Here is a 20,698-nt window from a genome sequence, read left to right as displayed (position 1 = left end):
TATGATAACAATAAAAAGAATAAGAGAGGTAAATAGAATTTTACTGTTATAAGACTATTACATTTTATCGGAGGTAGTACAATAGTAACCATAGTAGATATTCATAAGTTAATGAAGTATATTGCAATTCCTTGAACAAACAATAAGTGCAAAATAGTGTAACTAAAAAAGGCAATAAAGAAATTAAAACAAAAATATCAATAGATGCATAAAAAATGTTTCACTACCATTCACAGTACCAGTTAAAAAAAATACTAGTAATAGAAGAGAATGGCTTTGTTCAACTCAAGTGAATATATGAAAAACCTACAACTAATATCATAATTAATAGTGAGAACTAAACTCTTTTCCTATAAGACCAGGAAGAAGACAAGGATGTCTGCTCTCACCACTCCTATTCATTATCATCCTGGAATACAAGAAGAAGAAATAAATGGTACACAGATTGGAAAGGATAAAATAAAACTAGTATCTTTAGTCTCAGATAATTTGTCTGTTTATGTAGAACACACCAAAGAATCCATACACACAGAAAACACCCCCTCAAAACTTGTTAATTAAATAAATGAGTACAGCAGAAGTGCAGGATGTAAAGTCTATATACCAAATTAAACTGCTTTCTTATATACTAGCAATTGGAATTTAAATTTCAAAAAGCATTCAAAATTTACAACAGCACCAAAGGAAATGATGTTCTTTGGCATACATCCAACAAAATATTTACAAGGTATGTTATGCAGAAAACTACAGAATGAGAGAAAACTCAATGAGAGAAATCAAAAGAGGTCTAAATAAATGGAGAAATATTCCATATTGAGGCATTGGAAGAAACAATATTTTTAAGGTGCCAGTTCTTCCCAACTTGATCCATAGATTCAGCATAATCCCAGTTAAAATCTGTTCCCTGGTGGCTCAGCTGGTAAAGAAACTGCCCGCAATGCAGAACACCTGGATTCGATCCCTGGGTTGGGAAGATTCCCTGGAGAAGGGAAAGGCTACCCACTCTAGTGTTCTGGCCTGGAGAATTCCATGGACTGTGTAGTCCATGGAGTCACAAAGAGTCCGACATGACTGACTGACTTTCACTTTCACAATCCCTATTAAACCTATAGGAGAAAACTGTAGGAAAAAAAATCCATGTGACCTTAGGTTTGGTCTTTTAGATACAATATCAAACGCACAATTCACAAAAGAAAAAGTTCATAATTTCGATTTTACTAAAATTAAACCTTTTGCTCTGTAATGAACATTGTTAAGTGAATGAAAAGACAATTCTCCAATGAGGAGAAAACATTTACAAACCACATGTCTGATAAAGGACATCTATCCAAAATATAAAAAGACTATTTAAAACTCAACCATAAGAAAAAAAATAATTTAAAAATGGGTAGAAGATCTGAATAGATATCTCAGCAAACAAGATACATAGATGGCAAATAGGCATATAAAAAAAAAGGCTCAACATCATTTGTCAGTAGAGAAACACAAATTAAAACAACAATGAAGTACCAGTCTCAGAATGGCAAATACCAGTTCTGGCAAGGATACACGCAATAGAGACTCTTCTAATTTCTGGATGAGAATGCAAAGTGGTACAACCACTTTGGAAGATAATTTGGCAATTTCTTAAGAAACTAAATGTTATGGGTTGAATTGCACCACCACCCCCCTCCCAATCTCATGTTGAAATCTTAAACTCCAATACCTCAGAATATGACATTATTTGGAAATAGGGTCATTCATTGAAGATATATAATTACACTGGAGTTGTATACTGGAGTTCTAATACTCTGGCTTCCCTGGTGGCTCAGACAGTAGAGAATCTGCCTTCTATGCAGGAGACCCAGGGTTGATCCCTGGGTCAGAAAGATCCCCTGGAGAAGGAAATGGCAACACACTCCAGTATTCTTGTCTGGAGAATTTCATGGACAAGGGAGCCTGGTGGGCTAGAGTCCATGGAATCGCGAAGAGTGGGACATGACTTAGAGACTAACACTTTCACTTATCACTTTCATTAGTTGGAGTAGAGTGGGTCCTTAATTCGATATAATTGGTGTCTTTATGAAAAGGAAATTTGAAGACATATACACAGAGAAAGACCATCATGCAGGGATGAAAGCAGAGATCAGGGTCATGCTGCTCCCTACCAGGGAAAGTCAAAGATTGCCATCAAACTACCAGAAGATAGGAGAGAAATATGAAATATATTCTCCCTCACCGCCCTTGGAAGGAACCAACCCTTGCTGGTACCTTGATACTTTTAGCTTCCAGAATTGTTACACAGTAAATGTTTGCTGATTAAGCAACTCTGTAATGGCAGCCCTAGAAAACTAACCGGAGAAGGCAATGGCACCCCACTCCAGTACTCTTGCCTGGAAAATCCCATGGACGGAGGAGCCTGGTGGGCTGCAGTCCATGGGGTCGCTGAGGGTCGGACACGACTGAGAGACTTCACTTTCACTTTTCACTTTCATGCATTGGAGAAGGAAATGGCAACCCATTCCAGTATTCTTGCCTGGAGAATCCCAGGGACGGGGAAGCCTGGTGGGCTGCCGTCTATGGGGTCGCACAGGGTCGGACACGACTGAAGTGACTTAGCAATAGCAAAAAGAAAACTAACACATCAAACATAGTCGGATCCTATGATAATCACATTTCTGGGTATTTATCTAGTGATTTGAAACCTTACATACACACACACACAAATCTTCACTTGAATATTAATTACAGCTTTATTAATAACTACCCAAAACTGGAAACAAGATGTCCTTCAATAGATGAATTGAAAAATAAACTATTTTACATTTCCCTGATAGCTTAGTTGGTAAACAATCCGCCTGCAATACAGGAGACCCTGATTTGATTCCTGGGTTGGGAAGATGCCCTGGAGAAGGGATAGGCTACCCACTCCAGTATTCTTGGGCTTCCCTAGTGGCTCAGCTGGTAAGGAAGCCGTCTGTTACAAATTCCTGGCCCAACAGCTATTCTTCGTTTCTATATGTTCACATTTTCTATTCATTAATTCTTTTTTTTTTGAAAATGTTTTGTTTTTGGTTGTGCTGAGTCTTTGTTGCTGCTCCGGCTCTTCCCTAGTTGGTGGTGAGCAGGGAGGTCCCTCTCTAGATGCGGAGCACAGGTTCTCCATTGCAGGGGCTTCTCTTGTTGCAGGCTTCCCTGTTAGCTTAGCTGGTAAAGAATCTGCCTGCAGTTCAGGAGACCTGGACTTGATCCCTGGGTTGGGAAGATTTCCTGGAAAAGGGTAATGCTATCCACTCACTCCAGTATTCTGGCCTGGAGAATTCCATGGACCATATAGTCCACGGGGTCACAAAGAGTCAGACATGACTGAGGGACTTTCACTTTCACATCTATGGAATGGAATAGTATTCAGCAATAAAAAGAAATATGCTATTAAGCCATGCAAAAACATGGATGAATCTTAAAAGTGTATTGCTACATAAAAGAAATCAGTCTTAAAAGGCTACATACTGTATTATTCCATGTATATGACATTTTGTAAAAGGTAAAACTATAAAGAAGATAAATGTATTCATGGTTGCCAGGGATTTGGGAAGAGAGAGATAAACAGATGAAGCACAGGGGAGTTTATGTTGTTACTCTTGTTCGGTTGCTCAGTCGTGTCCCAGTCTGGGCTGTAGCATGCCAGACTTCCCTGCCCTACATTATTTCCAGGAGTTTGCTCAAACTCACGTTCATTGAGTCAGTGATGCCATCCAACAATCTTATACTCTGCCACCCCTTTCTCCTCCTTTCCCAGCATCATGGTGTTTTCCAGTGAGTCAGCTCTTTGCATCAAGTGGCCCAAATATTGGAGCTTCAGCATCAGTCCTTCCAATGAATAGTCAGGGTTGATTTCCTTTAGGATTAACTGATTTGATTGCCTCATTGTCCGAGTGACTCTCAAGAATCTTCTCTAGCACCACAATTCGAAAGCATCGTCACATCCATACATGACTACTGGAAAAATCACAGCTTTGATTAGACAGACCTTTGTGGGCAAAGTGATGTCTCTGTATTTTAATAGACCGCGTGCATGCTAAGTCACTTCAGTCATGTCTGACTCTTGGCAACTCTATGGACTGTAGCCCTCTGAGCTCTTCTGTACGTGGGATTCTTCAGGCAAGAATACTGGAGCGGTTTGCCATGCCCTCATTCAGGGAATCATCCCAACACAGGGATTGAAACTGCATCTCTTAAAGTCTCCTGCATTGGCAGGAGGGTTCTTTACCACTAGTGCCACCTGGAAGCCCAGTACACTGTCTCGGTTCGTCATAGCTTTCCATCCAAGAAGCAAGCACCTTTTAATTCCACAGCTGCACTCACTGTCTGCAGTGATCTGGAGGCCAAGAAAAGACAATCTGTCACTCCTTCCACTTCTGCCCCTTCTATTTGCCATAAAGTGATGGGACTGAGAGTGCCATGATCTTAGTTGTTGAATGTTGAGTTTTAAGCCAGCTTTTTCACTCTCCTCCTTCACCCTCATCAAGAGGCTCTTCAGTTCCTCTTCACCTTCTGCCATAAGGGTGGTATCATCTGCATTTCTGAGGTCACTGATATTTCTCCTGCCAATCTTGATTCCAGCTTGTGCTTCAACCAGTCCAGCATTTTGCATGATGTACTCTGCATATAAGTTAAATAAGCAGCATGACAACATACAGCCTTGACAAACTCCTTTCCCAAGTTTGAATCAGTCCATTGATCCATGTCTGGTTCTAATTGTTGCTTCTTAATTTGCATACAGGTTTCTCAGGAGGCAGGTAAGACGGTCTGGTATTCCTATCTCTTTAAGAATTTTCCAATTTGTTGTGATCCACACAGTCAAAGGCTTTAGCATAGTCAATGAAGCAGAAGCAGATATTTTTCTGGAATTCCCTTGCTTCTTCTATGATCCAACAGAGGTTCCAATTTGATCTCTGATTCCTCTGCCTTTTCTAAACCCATCTTGTAAATCTGGAAGTTCTTGGTTCACATGCTGCCTATGCCTGGCTTGAAAGATTTTGAGCATAACCTTGCTAGCATATGAAATTGTATGGTAGTATGAGCATTCTTTGGCATTGCCCTTCTTTGGGATTGGTATGAAAGCTGACATTTTCCAGTCCTGTGGCCACTGCTAAGTTTTCCTAACTTGCTGACAAATTGATTGCAGCACTTCAACAACATCATCTTTTATGATTTTAAATAGCTCAGCTGGAATTCCATCACCTTCACTAACTTTGTTCATAATAATACTTCCTAAGGCCACTTGACTTCACACAGGGGAAGTTTATAGACGGTAAACTATTATACTATTCTGTATAATACTTTAATGGTCAAGCTATGACATTTTGCATTTTTAAGAAACCTGAAGGGAAAGAGACACGTGTACCCCAATGTTCATCGCAGCACTGTTTATAATAGCCAGGACATGGAAGCAACCTAGATGCCCATCAGCAGATGAATGGATAAGAAAGCTGTGGTACATATACACAATGGAGTATTACTCAGCCATTAAAAAGAATACATTTGAATCAGTTCTAATGAGGTGGATGAAACTGGAACCTATTATACAGAGTGAAGTAAGCCAAAAAGAAAAACACCAATACAGTATACTAACGCATATATATGGAATTTAGAAAGATGGTAACAATAACCCTGTGTACGAGACAGCAAAAGAGACACCGATGTATAGATCAGTCTTATGGACTCTGTGGGAGAGGGAGAGGGTGGGGAGATTTGGGAGAATGGCATTGAAACATGTATAATATCATGTATGAAACGAGTCGCCAGTCCAGGTTCGATGCATGATACTGGATGCTTGGGGCTGGTGCACTGGGACGACCCAGAGGGAGGGTATGGGGAGGGAGGAGGGTTCAGGATGGGGAACACAGGTATACCTGTGGCAGATTCATTTCGATATTTGGCAAAACTAATACAATATCGTAAAGTTTAAAAATAAAATAAAATTTAAAAAAACAGAATTTTATAACAAAAAGAATGAGTCTCGCTTGATACAAATTTTAAAAAATCACTTAGGGCTTCAGAGGAAACCCATGATGAAACACTGATTGTGACAAAAATATCTAAAATATCCTCAGTGAAGTTGTTGAGGGAAAAATGTACTGACTTAAGTAACTATGGCAATGCATGGAGATGTAAAAGCAAAAAAAACTAGGTACTGTACTCCAGTCATCAAAGCATATGTACATCACCTAAGGGTTCAGGTAAGAATTCTGAAACCTTTATAGATGTATACCAAAATTCAAAATTCAGTAAGTAAATAGATGCAATGGTATGATACAGGCTTTTCACTATAGGAGCTGAGGGTGGAGGAGGCTGGGATGATCCATGTGGTATTAGAGTTGGATACTTTGGTGTGGAGTTATGTGTGGCTTAATATGGATATAGATAGGTTTATGCATGTACACTGGTTAAATAAACGTATACCTTCTTCCTCTGACAGCTTCAGAGGTCCTAGAAGCAACGTCACCCCCAGTACCAACATGCACACCCAGGACTCAGATATTCATTTCTAACACCATTTTTAAACAAAAGGAAATAGGGATCCTTGGAGAAATGTCTGATTCTAGGACTGGGGCCAGAAATATAAGTATAAAGAATCATGTGGTGCTAGAAAGAATGCAAAAGTACTGAAAGCAATCCACAAGAGAGGGTATCAGAGCAATGCAGGAGTCAACTGAACCAGCTCCCAGTGACTGAAGAATTTGGTCAACAAAATAAAGTTGTATTCAGTTATAACCCAAAGTAGAAAGTAAATGTTCATGAGTCTACATTGACATAAAAAAAAATGATTACATACATAAATAAATGTGGGAGAGGAGATGAATGCCCAAGTAGAATAATTTAAGATGATTTATGTAAGTATGTACTTTGGGGCATATTTAATTTGTATGTAAAAACTTGAGGTGGAGCTTAACTCCCAACTCCTTACAGTGGGGTACACATTTTGCCATCCTTCCAAAGTCCACAGAACAGAGAGGGAGGTACAAAAGAGTAACTTCACAAGGGAGAAACAACGAACACTGCATCCACACAGGTGATCAAGGTCAACGCCGACTGGGACAAGTGACGTTGATAGTACGTACACTTGATATGATGTGATGAGAATGGCATTTCACCTTTGTAGTCATCTTCCTCCAAACTCACAACCTCAGTCTAATCCTGAGTAAACATCAGATAAATCCAAATCGAAGAACATTCTACAAAACAGCTGACAGGTACTCTTCAGAACTCTCAAGATTATCAATAAACCCGCATGACTGAGACACCATCACAGCCAAGAGGAGCCCAAGGAGACACGTGACATATCTAATGTGATGTGGTGTCCTGATGGAATTCTAGAACAGAAAAATAGTGGCAAAAACTAAGAAAATATGAATAAAGTGTCGTTGTTAGTTAATATATTTATATTCTTTCTTTTGGGCTTCCCCCATGGCTCAGTGGTTAAAATAATTTGCCTGTAATGCAGGAGATGCGGGTTCAATCCCTGAATCAGGAAGATCCCCTGGAGGAGGCAAGGCAACCCTCTCCAGTATTCTTGTCTGGAGAATCTCATGGACAGAGCGGACTGGCGGGCTATAGTCCTTAGGGCCACAGAGAGTCAGACATAACTGAAGCAACTAAGCACATTCTTTCTTTAGTTGGAAAAATATAACACACTGATGTTCAGTTCAGTTCAGTTGCTCAGTCGTATCCGACTCTTTGCAACCCCATGAATTGCAGCACGCCAGGCCTCCCTGTCCATCACCATCTCCCAGAGTTCACTCAAACTCATGTCCATTGAGTCGGTGATGCCATCCAACCATCTCATCCTCTGCCGTCCCCTTTTCCTCCTGCCCCCAATCCCTCCCAGCATCAGAGTCTTTTCCAATGAGTCAACTCTTCGCATGAGGTGGCCAAAGTACTGGAGTTTCAGCTTTAGCATCATTCCTTCCAAAGAATACCCAGGGCTGATCTCCTTTAGAATGGAGGTGTTAACAATAGTGGGTACTACATAATGACTATATAAGAATTCTCTGTATGTCTCTATAACTCTTTTTGTAAACCTAAAACTATTCTAAATTTAAAAGTTTAATCAAACAGAAAAACAAAAACATGACCTTTGCTGTAGTCTTTTAGAAGTTACTTTGATCAAGTTAAGATAGTTTCCTTTAATCTTAGGTTGGCTGTGTACTTTTTAATCCTGAAACGGCATTGAATTTTATACAACACATTGAATTTTATTATGTTAGAATGTGTTGTTGACATGATAATTGTATTAGTCTGTTAATATGGTGATGAGTATTTTGCCTTCGTGGGATAAATTCTCTGTAGCATGCAATGCTGTTTGACAGCATTTTACTCACATTGGAACTTCTTTCAAAATTGGAGTTAGTCCACTAAACACCTGCCACTATTTTAGCAACTAAGTTCATGTAACATTCTAAATCTTTGGTTGTCGTTTCAACAGTCTTCAAAGCATCTTCACCAGGAGTATATTCCATTTCAGGAAACCACTTTCTTTGCTCATCCATAAGAAGTGACTCCCCTTCCATTCAAGTTTTATTATGAGATTGCAGCAATTCAGTCACATCTTCAGGCTCAACTGCTAAGCCTAGTTCTCTTTCTAAGCCATCTTCAGTTACTTCTTCCACTGAAGACGACTCCTCAAAGTCATTCATCAGGAATGGAGTCAGCTTCTACCAAAATCTTGTCAATGTTGATATTTGACCTCTTTCCATGAATTGCAAATGTTCTTAATGGCATCTAGTATCGTGAATCTTTTCCAGAATGTTTCAATCTACTTTGCTCAGAGCCATCAGAGGAATCACTATCTACGACAGCTGTAGCCTTATGAAATGTATTTCCTCAATAAGAAGACATCAAAGTTGAAATTACTCTTTGATTCACGGGCTACAGAACGGATATTGTGTTAGTAGGCATGAAAACAACATTCATTTTTTTGTCCATCTACATCAGAATTCTTGCATAACCAGGTGCATTGACAATAAGCAGTACTATTTTGAAAGGAGCCTTTTTTTCCCCCCCTGAATAGTAGGTCTCAACAGTGGGTCTAAAATACTCAGATAAGCATGTTGTAAACAGATGTGCTATCATTCAGACTTTGTTGTTTCATTTAGAGAGCAGGAAGAGTGTGTGTGCTTAGGTGCTCAGTCGTGTCCGACTCTTTGCGATCCCATGGACTGCAGCCCACCAAGTTCCTCTGTCCTTGGGGATTCTCCAGGCAACTGGAGTGGGTTGCCATGCCCTTCTCCAGGGGATCTTCCGAACCCAGGGATCGAACCCAGGTCTCCAACATTGCAGGCGGATTCTTTACCAATTGAGCTACCAAGGAGAGCAGGAAGAGTAGATTTAGCATAATTCTTAAGAGCCCAAGTGCGCTTCCCTGGTGGCTCAGATAATAAAGAACCTCCTGCAATGCAGAAGACCTGGGTTCAATCCCTGGGTTGGGAAGATCTCCTGGAGAAGGGCATGGTAACCCACTCCAGTATTCTTGTCTAGGAAATCCCATGGACAGAGGAGTCTGTCTGTCTTCAGTCCATGGGGTTGCAAAGAGTTGGACATGACTGACTAACACTTTCATTTTTCACTAAGGGCCCAAGGAGTTTCAGAAAGGCAAATGAGCATTAGCTTCAACTTCAAGTCACCAGGGGCATTAGCCCCTAACAAGACAGTCAGTCTGACCTTTGAATCTTAGAGCAGGGCTTTAACTTCTCCTCTCTAGCTATGAAAGTCCTAGATGGCATCTTTTCCCAATAAGGGCTGTTTCCTCTACATTGAAAATCTGTTGTTTAGTGTAGCCACCTTCACTGATCATCTGACCAAGATCTTCTGGATAACTTGCTGCAGCTTCCATGTCAGCACTTGCTGCTTCACCTTGCACTTGTATGTTATGGAGATGGTGTCTTTCCATAAATCTCACAGACCAATCTCTTCTAGCTTCAGATTTTCTTCTGCAGCCTCCTCACCTCTCTCAGTCTTCACAGAATTGAAGAGAGTTAGGGTCTTGCTCTGAATTAGGCTTTGGCTCTGCATCAGGCTTTGGCTCTAAGGGAATGTTGTGACTACACTGATCTTCTATCTAGTCCACTAACAGTTTCTCCATATTAGTAAGAAGGCTGTTTCATTTTCTTATCATCCACGTGTTTACTGGAACAGCACTTCAAATTTCCTTCAAAAAATTTTCCTTTTAATTTGCAACTTGGCTAACGGTTTGGTGCAAGAGTTCTAGCTTTTGACCTTTTTCAGCTTTTGACATGCCTTCCTCACTATGCTTAATTATTTTTAGCTATTGATTTCAAATGAGAGATGTGTGACTCTTTCTTTCATTTGAACACTTAGAGGCCACTGTAGGGTATAAATTGGCCTAATTCAACATTGCTGTTTTTCGGGGAATAGGAAGGCCCAAGGAGTGGGAGAGAGACAGAGGAACTCCTGATTAGTGGAGCAGTCAGGACACAAGGGCGTGCTAAGTCACTTCAGTCGTGTCTGACTCTTTGAACCCAATGGACTGTAGTTCGCCAGGCTCCTGTCTATGGGGATTCTCCAGGCAAGAATACTGGGGTGGGTTGCCATGACCTCAACCAGGGGATCTTCCCTACCCAGGGATTGAACCGAGGTCCCTGCATTACAGGCAGATTTTTTTTTTTTTTTTCACCATCTGAGCCCCAGGGAAGCCCACAGTTTTTATCAAGTTTGCTATCTTATATGAGTGTGGTCTGTGGTGCTCCAGAACAACTTGAACAGTGATATTGAAGATCACTAATTACAGATAACCATAAAGAATATAATTTTAATGAAAAACTTCAAAATATTGTGAGAATTAGCAAACGTGACACAGTGGCATGAAGTGAGCAAATGCTCTTGGAAAAATTACATCAATAAACTTGCTCAATACAGAGTTGCACCATAGGCTCATGTAAACTAATGTAAGTGCTCTGAGCATGTTCAAGGCAGGCTAAACTAATCTTTGATGTTTGGTAGGTTAGGTTGTATTCAATGCATTTTCAACTTATAATAGTTTCAACTTGCAATGGGTTTATCCAGATGTAAGCCCAATGTAAGTTGAGGAAGATCTGTACTTATTGACCTGCTGTCCCACTGGAAAATGGTTGAACTTGAGATTTCTGGCATTGCAAGGTACAGCCGAGGCAAGGAAATAGTTATGCTCCCAGGACCTTGATCCCCATGACCATACCACACGTATATGCAGCTCCTTGGCCCCTCTGGGCTCGTGTCCCTCTAGGATGGAAGGCAGAGCTTTTAGGTACTTTCAGGTAATATGTAGGCAAGTAAGAGCTGTGCTCATAGGGCCAGTGGAGGTGGTGTGTCACTGGCAATTTTCCAATTGATGCTTATGATTCCTCTAGTCTGTTGGGTTTTATTTCCCTTGTCTGACTCCCTTTTTGCCAGCAGCCAATACTGTGTAGCTCATTCCTTTACCACATGCCAATTCTGTGTGTATCCTGGCTGCCACAGATGGTGTAGAACTCAGGAACCAGATGAAGTGAAGACGACGCCTGTCTGCTCACCAGGAATCCCTGCTCTGGTGTTCCATCAAACACCTTCTTCGAGGCAGGCCCAGGTCAGCAGTCACCTTTTCTATGAACCATTCTCCGGAAAGAATGAACCCTTCCTTCTTTTAGGATCTTGGTACGTTTATCAAAGCCTATACTGATTATTTATATATGCATCATGTCTAAATATATATATAAAGCAGGGTTTGTTTGTTTTTTTTTGCTACAAGACACTTCATTGCAAGGCTGGCATATTTCTTTATTTTTCCAAATCAAAGAACTGATTTAGTTGCCCATTCCTGATGTTGGGGTAAATTCATGGGCAGGCACACTTTGGTAAGCTTTCCCCTAGTTTTTGGTGCTATCCAAGAATTCTGGGCCTTATGCAATTCATACATGCAGGCATTGCCTCTGCTGGTCCACAGTGATCCTAACATCTGGTGGAGCTCGGATTCTCTGGGGCCTAAGGAAGCTGAGCTGCAGACCACCTAACTGAGTGCAGGGACCCCTCGGCTCTCAGCCTTCTGCAACATGCTCGCTGAGGGCAAAAGGGATAGAGTTTACCCACCACTTTTGAAGGCTGTCCTCAGCATTCTCTCTTCCATCCTCTCCCAGAATCAGGCCCCCTCTTCAACATCTGGGATATGATTAAGCCCCTGACCTCTTGATTGGTGTCTGCTCAGAAGCTTCCCTTGGCAATGGCCTTTTGCTGGCTAAAAAAAAAAAAAAAAGCCTAGATCACACCACCAACTTTTGCCTGTCCTCTGGCAAGGAGCTGAGAGTTAACTTTTCCCCCCCAACCTTTTGAATTGCCTTTAAAAGAGAACTAAACATAAAGAAGATATACACTGGGAATTCCATCACACACTTTTGCAGCGTCTCCTTGAATAATGCTTCCCTGGCAGATTTCGGCTCTCCTCTGGACACCTCCAGAACCATCTGAGAATCAGGCCGGTGATGCCCAGCAAATGGTTGCTGGAAGAATATCCACCATGGCTCGCGGGGGTAGGAGGGACCTGTCTCATGTCCGTCTCCTCTCCTTTGGGTGGACTCGCGAACCTGTAAGAGCCTGGTTCCTGGGCTTTGCGTCCAGCAGCTGGCGTGGAGACAGGGCCCTGGGGAGCCAGATTCAGAAGGGTCCCACCGTTCTCCCAGCGACCCGGCGTGGCTTCTGTCTAAGAGTGGCGGCCAGCGGACCGGGGACAAAGGACAGAAGAGACAGAGCCTGGCCATTGACAGCCTCGGGCACGCGGGCACCGCTCGGCGGAGACGGACGCTGGGAGGTGGCGCGCCTCTCCTGGACTTCTGGGCTACTGTCTCCCCCGCGGCCGCCTACTGCTGGGGTCGGGCGGCGGGCTGAGGGGGGAGGGGCGCGGGGGACGGGGGCGGGGCTCGTCACGTGGAGAGGCGCGCGGGGGCGGTCGGGGCGTGGGCGCGCGCTGGGCTTTTTAAAGGCGCGCCAGCCGAGCCGGGAGAGGCGGCTTTGCGGCCGCAGGCGCAGGCCAGGGCTGGTTTCCGAGACGCGCAGCTCCGGCCCCCAACATGCGCGGCTCGCTGTGCCTGGCGCTGGCAGCGTCGATCTTGCACGGTAAAGCCGCCGATCTCTCCACCCATCACTCTTGCTCCGTGGGATCCCAGGCGGCTCGGAGCGCCCCGCGCCGGGGACGGGATTGGGGATTCGCGCCTGCTGCTAAGGGCAGCGGGAGGCGCTGCCGGTGGAAGGCGAGCCCGGCACTTCTGGGCTGCGATGCTTGGGCGGCTGGGGGTGCGGGCAGGGGGCGCATTCCCGCCGGCTTTCGCTGAGCAGCCCGCGCGTCTCTCCTTTCCTCTCCCCGAAGTGTCCCTGCAAGGCGAGTTCCAGAGGAAGCTCTACAAAGACCTGGTGAAGAACTACAACCCCTTGGAGAGGCCGGTGGCCAACGACTCGCTGCCGCTCACAGTCTACTTCTCCCTGAGCCTCCTGCAGATCATGGACGTGGTAAGTTCCGGCCGGGCCCGGGCCTGCCCGCCGCCGTGTGCCTCGGTTTCCCTAGCCGCCCAGGGAGAAACCTGGCGTTCCCAGGCCACCTGTGCGCTGGTACTTCAGACCTGACTTGCCCTCGGATTAGAAACTCAGGGTGAAAGTATCTCCATCCTGAGTCAGGAGTCATCAAGAATAGGTCCGAATGGTCACACATTAGTACCCCTTCTGGTATAAGTATTGGCTTGCAGTCTGACATGGGTGTCAATTTAGGCATTTCTAGACTTTTATCCTGCTTCCCTGGGTACCGGTCTGGCCCTGGGCTTTGCAGTTGACTTGTCTGTCCAGGCAGAGGGCCAGCTGTGAGCATTTAGACCCCCTCCCCAGTTCCAATAATGGGCATGGTTTGCTTTCCTGGAGAGGTTAATGCAGGTGGTTCTGCTCTGAAGATGAGCAAGGCTCCCCTGCCCGGATACACTTGTCTGCTTGTTCAGGCAACAGCTTCCAGCCCCACGGGCTTCTTGCAGACTTATTAGTGCTCACTTCAATTGGCAGATCTGTGTAAAATCTGGATAAGTTTGTTCTTCTGCTCTTCTAGATTGCTTTGGATATTCACTTTTCATTGGCACATCCTTCATACAGTACAAATATTTAATGAAAGCATTTAAGTCATTATAAGTGAGCTTCAGTGTCTAGCCTGTACAAAGCATTGGACTCGGCTCTGGAGCAGTATACAGGGATGATGGTGTTCCAGGGAGGGGAGAATGTGGTAGGAAAGGAATGTGAGAAAAACTACAACAGGTGGAAAGTACTAAGAACCTCCAGAAGTGTAAGAAGACCAGTGAGATTTCATAATCCTGCAGATAAAGAGTGCCTATTCTATTAAACTGTTGTATGTTGCATCATTTAATCTAGTTACAGTTGCTAAGATGAATGGCTTCTTTTCCCACAGGACGCCTGTGTTAAATGTGTAGTTCCTCCTATCCCACAGTTAGACCTATGCTTCAAAATATTCAGTGTGTGTGTAGTGACATGGACAAACTATCACACTGGAGAGCTGTAAAAGCAGATAAGTGCTGTCCCGTGGGTTACCAGGGCAAAAATTGCTGTTTAGAGAGCTTGGACTGTAGGAAGAAGGAAAGGACAGAGATACGGGGTTAGGGGAAGAGGTGCTGACAAAGCTGCCCTGGTGTTGAGCAGAGCCAGGGCAGAGAAATGGAATCTCAGAGGCTTTGGGGGATGGGTGGGGTGGGCGCAAGCCCTGTGGCATTTGGGGAGGCAGACTTTATGGAGCAGCTTCTCTGTTACTTTAGAAATCATAGGATTTGTCCTTGGGAGCCTTGGTAGGTTCTGGCTCTGCTTATTTCTGGATGATTGGTCTTAGGTGTGCATGTTAAGTTGATTCAGTCATGTCCAACTCTTCAGCCCTATGGACTGTAGCCTGCCAGGCTCCTCTGTACATGGGGATTCTCCAGGAAAGAATATTAGAGTTGGTTGCCATGTCCTCCTCCAGAGGATCTTCCCAACCCAGGGATCTAACCCGTGCCTCCTGCGTTGTAGGAGGATTCTTTACCGCCGAGCCAGAGGGGAAACCTGGTTGATCTTTGCCAAGTTTCTCAAGCATTCTGAGTCTGTACTTTCCTGTTAATACCTTGGACAGGATAGCACTTCAGCGGTCATTGTGATGACTGTGGAGGCAACTTTGAGAGACTGTAAAGTTAGAAGACAGGGTTCATTTTCATCTAAATAAAACAAAATTACCCCCCACCCCCAACACACACACACACACATGCACACATGCACGCAAATTACAGAGGACTAGGTGAGCTGGCACACTACACAGTGGTGAGAAAATGAAAGCCGCCCCAACGCTATTTGCCTGGGGTTGTGTGTGTGTCACAACTCCCGGTCTTGGACTGGTCCTTGAGCTGGATGCTTGGGATGTGGAGGGACAGTGGCTACTCAGCCGGGGAGCGGGAGCAGTGACCAAGGGGAGCACGTGCTGTAGGCTGTCGCAGTCTCTTTTGGAGAGAAGACCACTCACCAGGAAGCTGCAGGCTTCTTCCTAGTACCTCCATCTCTTTAAGACACCTTTCAGGAGTCAAATTACATGAGAGATTTTGGCTTTTATGAAAAGTTTGGGTATAAACTAGGGTTACATGATGTGACAACTAAAATAGTGAAATGCAAACATTTGTCAAGTTAGAAGATTTTAAGAATAATAATTATAAGCAGTGTGTGTCATCAACATTGCAATAGCAGAGAGAAGCGCTCATGAAGACCACTGTCAGCAGCCAGAGGTCACAGGAGGGTGGGAGGGGAGAAAGCTTTGGTCTCACCTTGACCGTGGATCTAGCTGTGAATGTGTGGAACTTCCCAGCTTGCCAATACTGTGAGGTCATGGAGTGGCCTTCAACAAATTTACTTTCCAAGCTCTGTTTCCTTGTGTGTAAAATGAGAATAATGTCCACTTCACAGGGTTTTGAGAGGATTAAATAAGAGAAAGCGCTTGCCACACACTGGTAATTCACTGAAGATTTGCTATATCTTCATAATGTAGCTACTCAAAGGTTGGGACATCAGTGCCTAGAAAGGTGTGGTCTCTTGGCCAGGGTTGCTCAATGGTTAGAGGCAGGGCTGTGTAGAACATGCACAGCTGCCTGGCAAGTCCTTTGTATGTCCAGCCTCCTTTAGAGTCCTTAACTTCTTTTGTAGAAAAAAAAATCAGCTTAATTTATTTAAACCACTTGAGTGTAACTGATTAAATGTGACTGTCCTGAGATTACAGTGAAAAGGAAGTCTCTATATCAGAAATAATGCAATATGCAAACATTTGTATTCCAGCCAGACTTGAGTCTGTCTGGTTTTGAGACAGAGCCAGGGCTTTCCAGCCGGACCCTCAGGACCCTGGACAGAGATACAGTGACTCATGACTGATTCATGTAGCAAGCCCTAACTGGTATCAGGTTCTCTTTACAAATTCAGTTCCAGAGGTCCTTTGCCCATTCTGACTGGGCTGTTCTAGAGACCCTTTTCCTTCCAAATCTTGTTATTGTTCCACTTTCTGCCAGCAGAGATTTCCCAACTGGAGTAACAGGGAGATAATGTATGATTCTACATGTCTTATTTCCATGGAAGATTATTTACCTGTCCATCAGCTTATTCAACACATATTTTTTATTGAAATCTTCTTGTGAACTTTGCTAGATTCTGGGAATGTATACATGGTTAAGGGATTATTTCTACTTCTATAATTCACAGTCTTACCTATGGAGACTGACCTGTAAATTCAAGAGTATCTCACATATACCTGAATGCAAATGTGGCACAGACACACCTAGGAGGAAATATTTACTTCCAGCCAGGTGGCTAGGAATTAGATTTCTAAAGGTGAGCAGGAGTTTGCCAGTTGGAGAAAACATGGAGGGCTTTCCTGGTGAGGCGAACAGGATGAAGAAAAATGAGAGTGGGAAGACACCATACCCTCAGCAAGGTGCGTTCTGTGGGAAACTGGCTCCCAGTTGATCTTGGCTGCAGTTGTGCTGCAAAGCTTTACAGAACCTTGAATGTGCTTATGTGTGTTGGGAGTTTTTAAAAGACGGATGTCATACTAACCAAATTACTAACTTTCTCTTATATACCCTTTTGTAAGAATGATGTTCTAGAAACACACCTTGTAAGATGAAGGACGGGGTTATCTTTTGGTAGGAGGGTTAAGGTGAGTTCATACCATAGACAGAAGAAATGTTGAGCATAAGGTATGTCGAGTGGCTCTGCAGAGTTTAGATTTCCTCTTGGGCCCTCATCAGGGTATATCTTCCAGGATATGAGGAGGTTTTGGTGGTGGTGGTGTGCCAGAGGATTCATGAAGCTGCAAGATCAGCTTGCCACTGCATATTTTTCTAGAAATGGAAACAGTCCAAAGCACAATATTTGTATTCAACCCAACAGGTATAAATTATAGATGAATGAAAAAAATGTACATAAACTTTTAAAGACAAAGCATGTGTTTAAAGAGGGATAGTTTTACCTGCTGTGATCTCCTCTGGCTATCTATCAGGCCCCCTTAGTGAGGCACGAGGTAGAAAGTGAGAAGGTGTTGGATTTGTAATCGGAGGTGGGACGTTACTAGATCTGTGTTTAGATCAAGGATGCTGAGGGCAGTGTATGTGTGGGACAGATTAAAGAGATGAGATAATGTAGGCAAAGGATGAAGAGGTCAAAACTGTAATGGTCAGTGTGGAAATGTGGAGACAAGGACAGATTCCAGAGACCTTTGGGGCATACTGTCTATGATATATAACTGTGTGTAAGAATTCTATGTAGGTACATAGATAAATTTGTTAACTGAAGGTACCTAAATTATTCCTAACTGCATAGTCTGACTTAACAGTGATTATTAATTCACTACATGAGCTTGTAACTGAGCTGGGAATGAGATAATACCTAAGAAATCATTTTGAAGTGATGCAAGTGTGAGATTCTAAACTACCAACAGTTTCCATAATATTTCTCCTTTTGCATTCCATTTAGTCATTTGTCTGTACACACATATCTAAAGGCCATTCTGAGTGTTGATTTGCATAAAATAAATGTGCTAGTTAGGAAAACATGTCCAGAAGGCAAGGTATTTAAACTGAATAATAAGAATCAACACATGATTATATAGAAATATATAATACACAGTGATGCAAGAATGATTTTTGCTGTTTTATACATTTGGGATTGCAGATTCAAGATTTTAGAAACTTTAGTCACAAGAACAGCAGAACTAAGTGGTTGTGCATTTGGGGTTTGCTGCTGCAGAAGGCAGGCCTGGGTGTGGAGTCCAGCGTCTGAGGGCTTGTGTGTTACCTGAAATCCCTTGGTGGCTCTGCTCTGCTTTGTCAGACTTAAGATTTTACGTTTACTGGCCACTATGTGAAATGCTACAACTCAAGCTTAACATTATCAAATATTTGCTATAAAAATTGCACACCTTGAAGACAGTCTATGAAGAAAACCCAAGGTGCAATTATTTAATTATCCTAATGTGTTTATAAGTGATGTTTCTTACAGCTACAAATACATGTTTTGTGTAGGAAATCAAATTAAAAAAAGGACTGCAGGGGGATAAACGTCATCCAAATCACCATTACTCAAGGCCTTCTGGTGCACTTCAGTCTTTTCTCTGTGTTCATAGGTTGTTTAGAGAAATATTTAAAAACTAAAATGGCATAACATCATTATGGCACTTTAAACAATATTAGCAGGCATTACTTTTAAAGTGACACAAGTAGGCCAAGTGGTAAACTGAATTTTAAAATTGTGTTCTTTTCCCACTATTATGTAACTCTCACTACCACTGTTTATTTGATCCCTATTCGTATTTTTATCTTAGAAATCTCTTATAAAGTATTGATTGAAATTATTCATAATGCTACTTCAAAGCTTGGTTGTGTTTTATGTTGTCTCAGATATTGTATGTGAAATATCACAGAGATAATTTGAAGATCTTGACACTTGACAATACCTCCTTCCAGTTTTACTTTTGCTTCTGACCAACACTCAGGCTATAGGTACCAGCAAGCACAAATCACCTTAATCCAGTTAGTGACTGAGAAGAGGACGACTTGGGCTTCCCTTCCTAAGAGGGCTGGTTTGTTTCTCAATTTTGCATATACATTCTAGAGTGTGAATATAGAGAACTTAGCAAGGTCTTCCCTCTATTCTGTAGACCTTGAACCCCACTATGTCCTGCCAGCTCTTGAGTCTGCCAAGATTTGCTTTAACTTTTGGCCTCCTAGGCATTGCTTTAGAAATCATCACATGGATCTGGAAAAGTGGCCCCCGACCCTGTTATTCTCTAAGCTTCCCTCCCTTTCTTGGACGTTGGCTCTGCTGTTCCTCATTGCCCTATTCTTTCTGACTGTATTTCTCATTGTATTTTCCCAGTTGTTCTCGCTGCAGAGTGGGTGCGAACTACCTAGTTCATCACTGTGGGTTCAGTTCAGTCATTCAGTCGTGTCCGACTCTTTGCGACCCCATGGGCTGCAGTACACCAGGCTTCCCTGTCCATCACCAACTCCCAGAGCTTACTCAAACTCATGTCCATTGAGTCGGTGATGCCATCCAACCATCCCATCCTTCTCCTCCCGCCTTCAATCATTCCCAGCATCAGGGTCTTTTCACATGAGTCAGTTCTTCGCATCAAGTGGCCAAAGTATTGGAGTTTCAGCTTCAGCATCAGTCCTTCCATTGAATATTCAGGACTGATTTCCTTTAGGATGGACTGGTTGGATCTGCTTGCTGTCCAAGGGACTCTCAAGAGTCTTCTCCAACACCACAGTTCAAAAGCATCAATTCTTCAGTGCTCAGCTTTCTTTAATTTCTTTCATCGCAGGTAGCAGAACTGAAATTCTAAATTAAAACTTGTTTGTAATGCATCTTTATAATTGATCCAGATTTATTATGGTAGAAATTGTACCCCTATTAAACCTCTTTATGGCTCTGGGACATAAAGGTACAAAATTCTTTTAGCTTTATAGACTGGGGATTATGGGCACTTTCACTAAAGGACGCTTTCTTGTAAATGTTGCCTTTCAAGTCTAGTCCTGAAGATATTCCCAAAGGCTTAGTTCTCTCAAAGCTCCTGATTCATCCCTGACATGCTGTTAAAGGAAGAGAAATGATCTTGTCATGGAGAGATGCTAGTGAAAATCTCTGCTCACTTATTGATTTATCAGGATTAGGTAGAGTTTTACTCCTTAGAGAAGAAACTAATCTGAAACTTCTAATTCTCATTCTCTTTATTTCAGTGATTTCCTTATTTGCATTCCACATCAGCTATAAACTGTTTTAGAAAAAGAGCCCTCAAAGTAAAAACCAAAACCATTTAAAACTTGCATGTGCACATTTATGTGTGTATTAACACACACATACACACACACACCTATTACTCTTATCTCTCTTTATTGAATGTTTTTTTTTTTTGGATGTCACAAGATATCACATAATATGCTTGTTAAGTTTCCAAGAGAAAAAACTAGAAGTTATAGCAAAAAGCCTCAGAGTCACAACTTCCAGAGAGCCAAGCAAGTGACTGAAACTAATGTGAAATTAAGTAAGAAATTGTTTAAAGTCCAGCGGGGTAGTGGGAGAGGCCTGGACATGGGGCTGACTCCGGACTCAGAGTCAGGCCGTAGAAGAATGGGCTGACCAGTGC

General features: G+C 42.8%; 1 protein-coding gene across 2 annotated transcripts in view; it reads left to right on the top strand.

Moving 5' to 3' along the window:
- Positions 1 to 13,001: 13,001 nt before the first annotated feature.
- Positions 13,002 to 20,698, top strand: part of LOC102272741 (neuronal acetylcholine receptor subunit alpha-7) — a 142,237-nt gene continuing 134,540 nt past the window's right edge. For both annotated transcript variants that reach the window (XM_005893727.2, XM_070358498.1), the window contains exons 1-2: positions 13,002 to 13,122; positions 13,373 to 13,512. In XM_005893727.2, the coding sequence (XP_005893789.2) occupies positions 13,077 to 13,122; positions 13,373 to 13,512 (186 nt within the window). In that variant the 5' untranslated portion in view covers positions 13,002 to 13,076. The remainder of the gene's footprint in view (positions 13,123 to 13,372; positions 13,513 to 20,698) is intronic.

Source organism: Bos mutus, chromosome 21, assembly GCF_027580195.1.
Source record: "Bos mutus isolate GX-2022 chromosome 21, NWIPB_WYAK_1.1, whole genome shotgun sequence".
Lineage (NCBI taxonomy): Eukaryota > Metazoa > Chordata > Mammalia > Artiodactyla > Bovidae > Bos > Bos mutus.
This window is presented reverse-complemented; position numbering and strand designations above follow the sequence as displayed.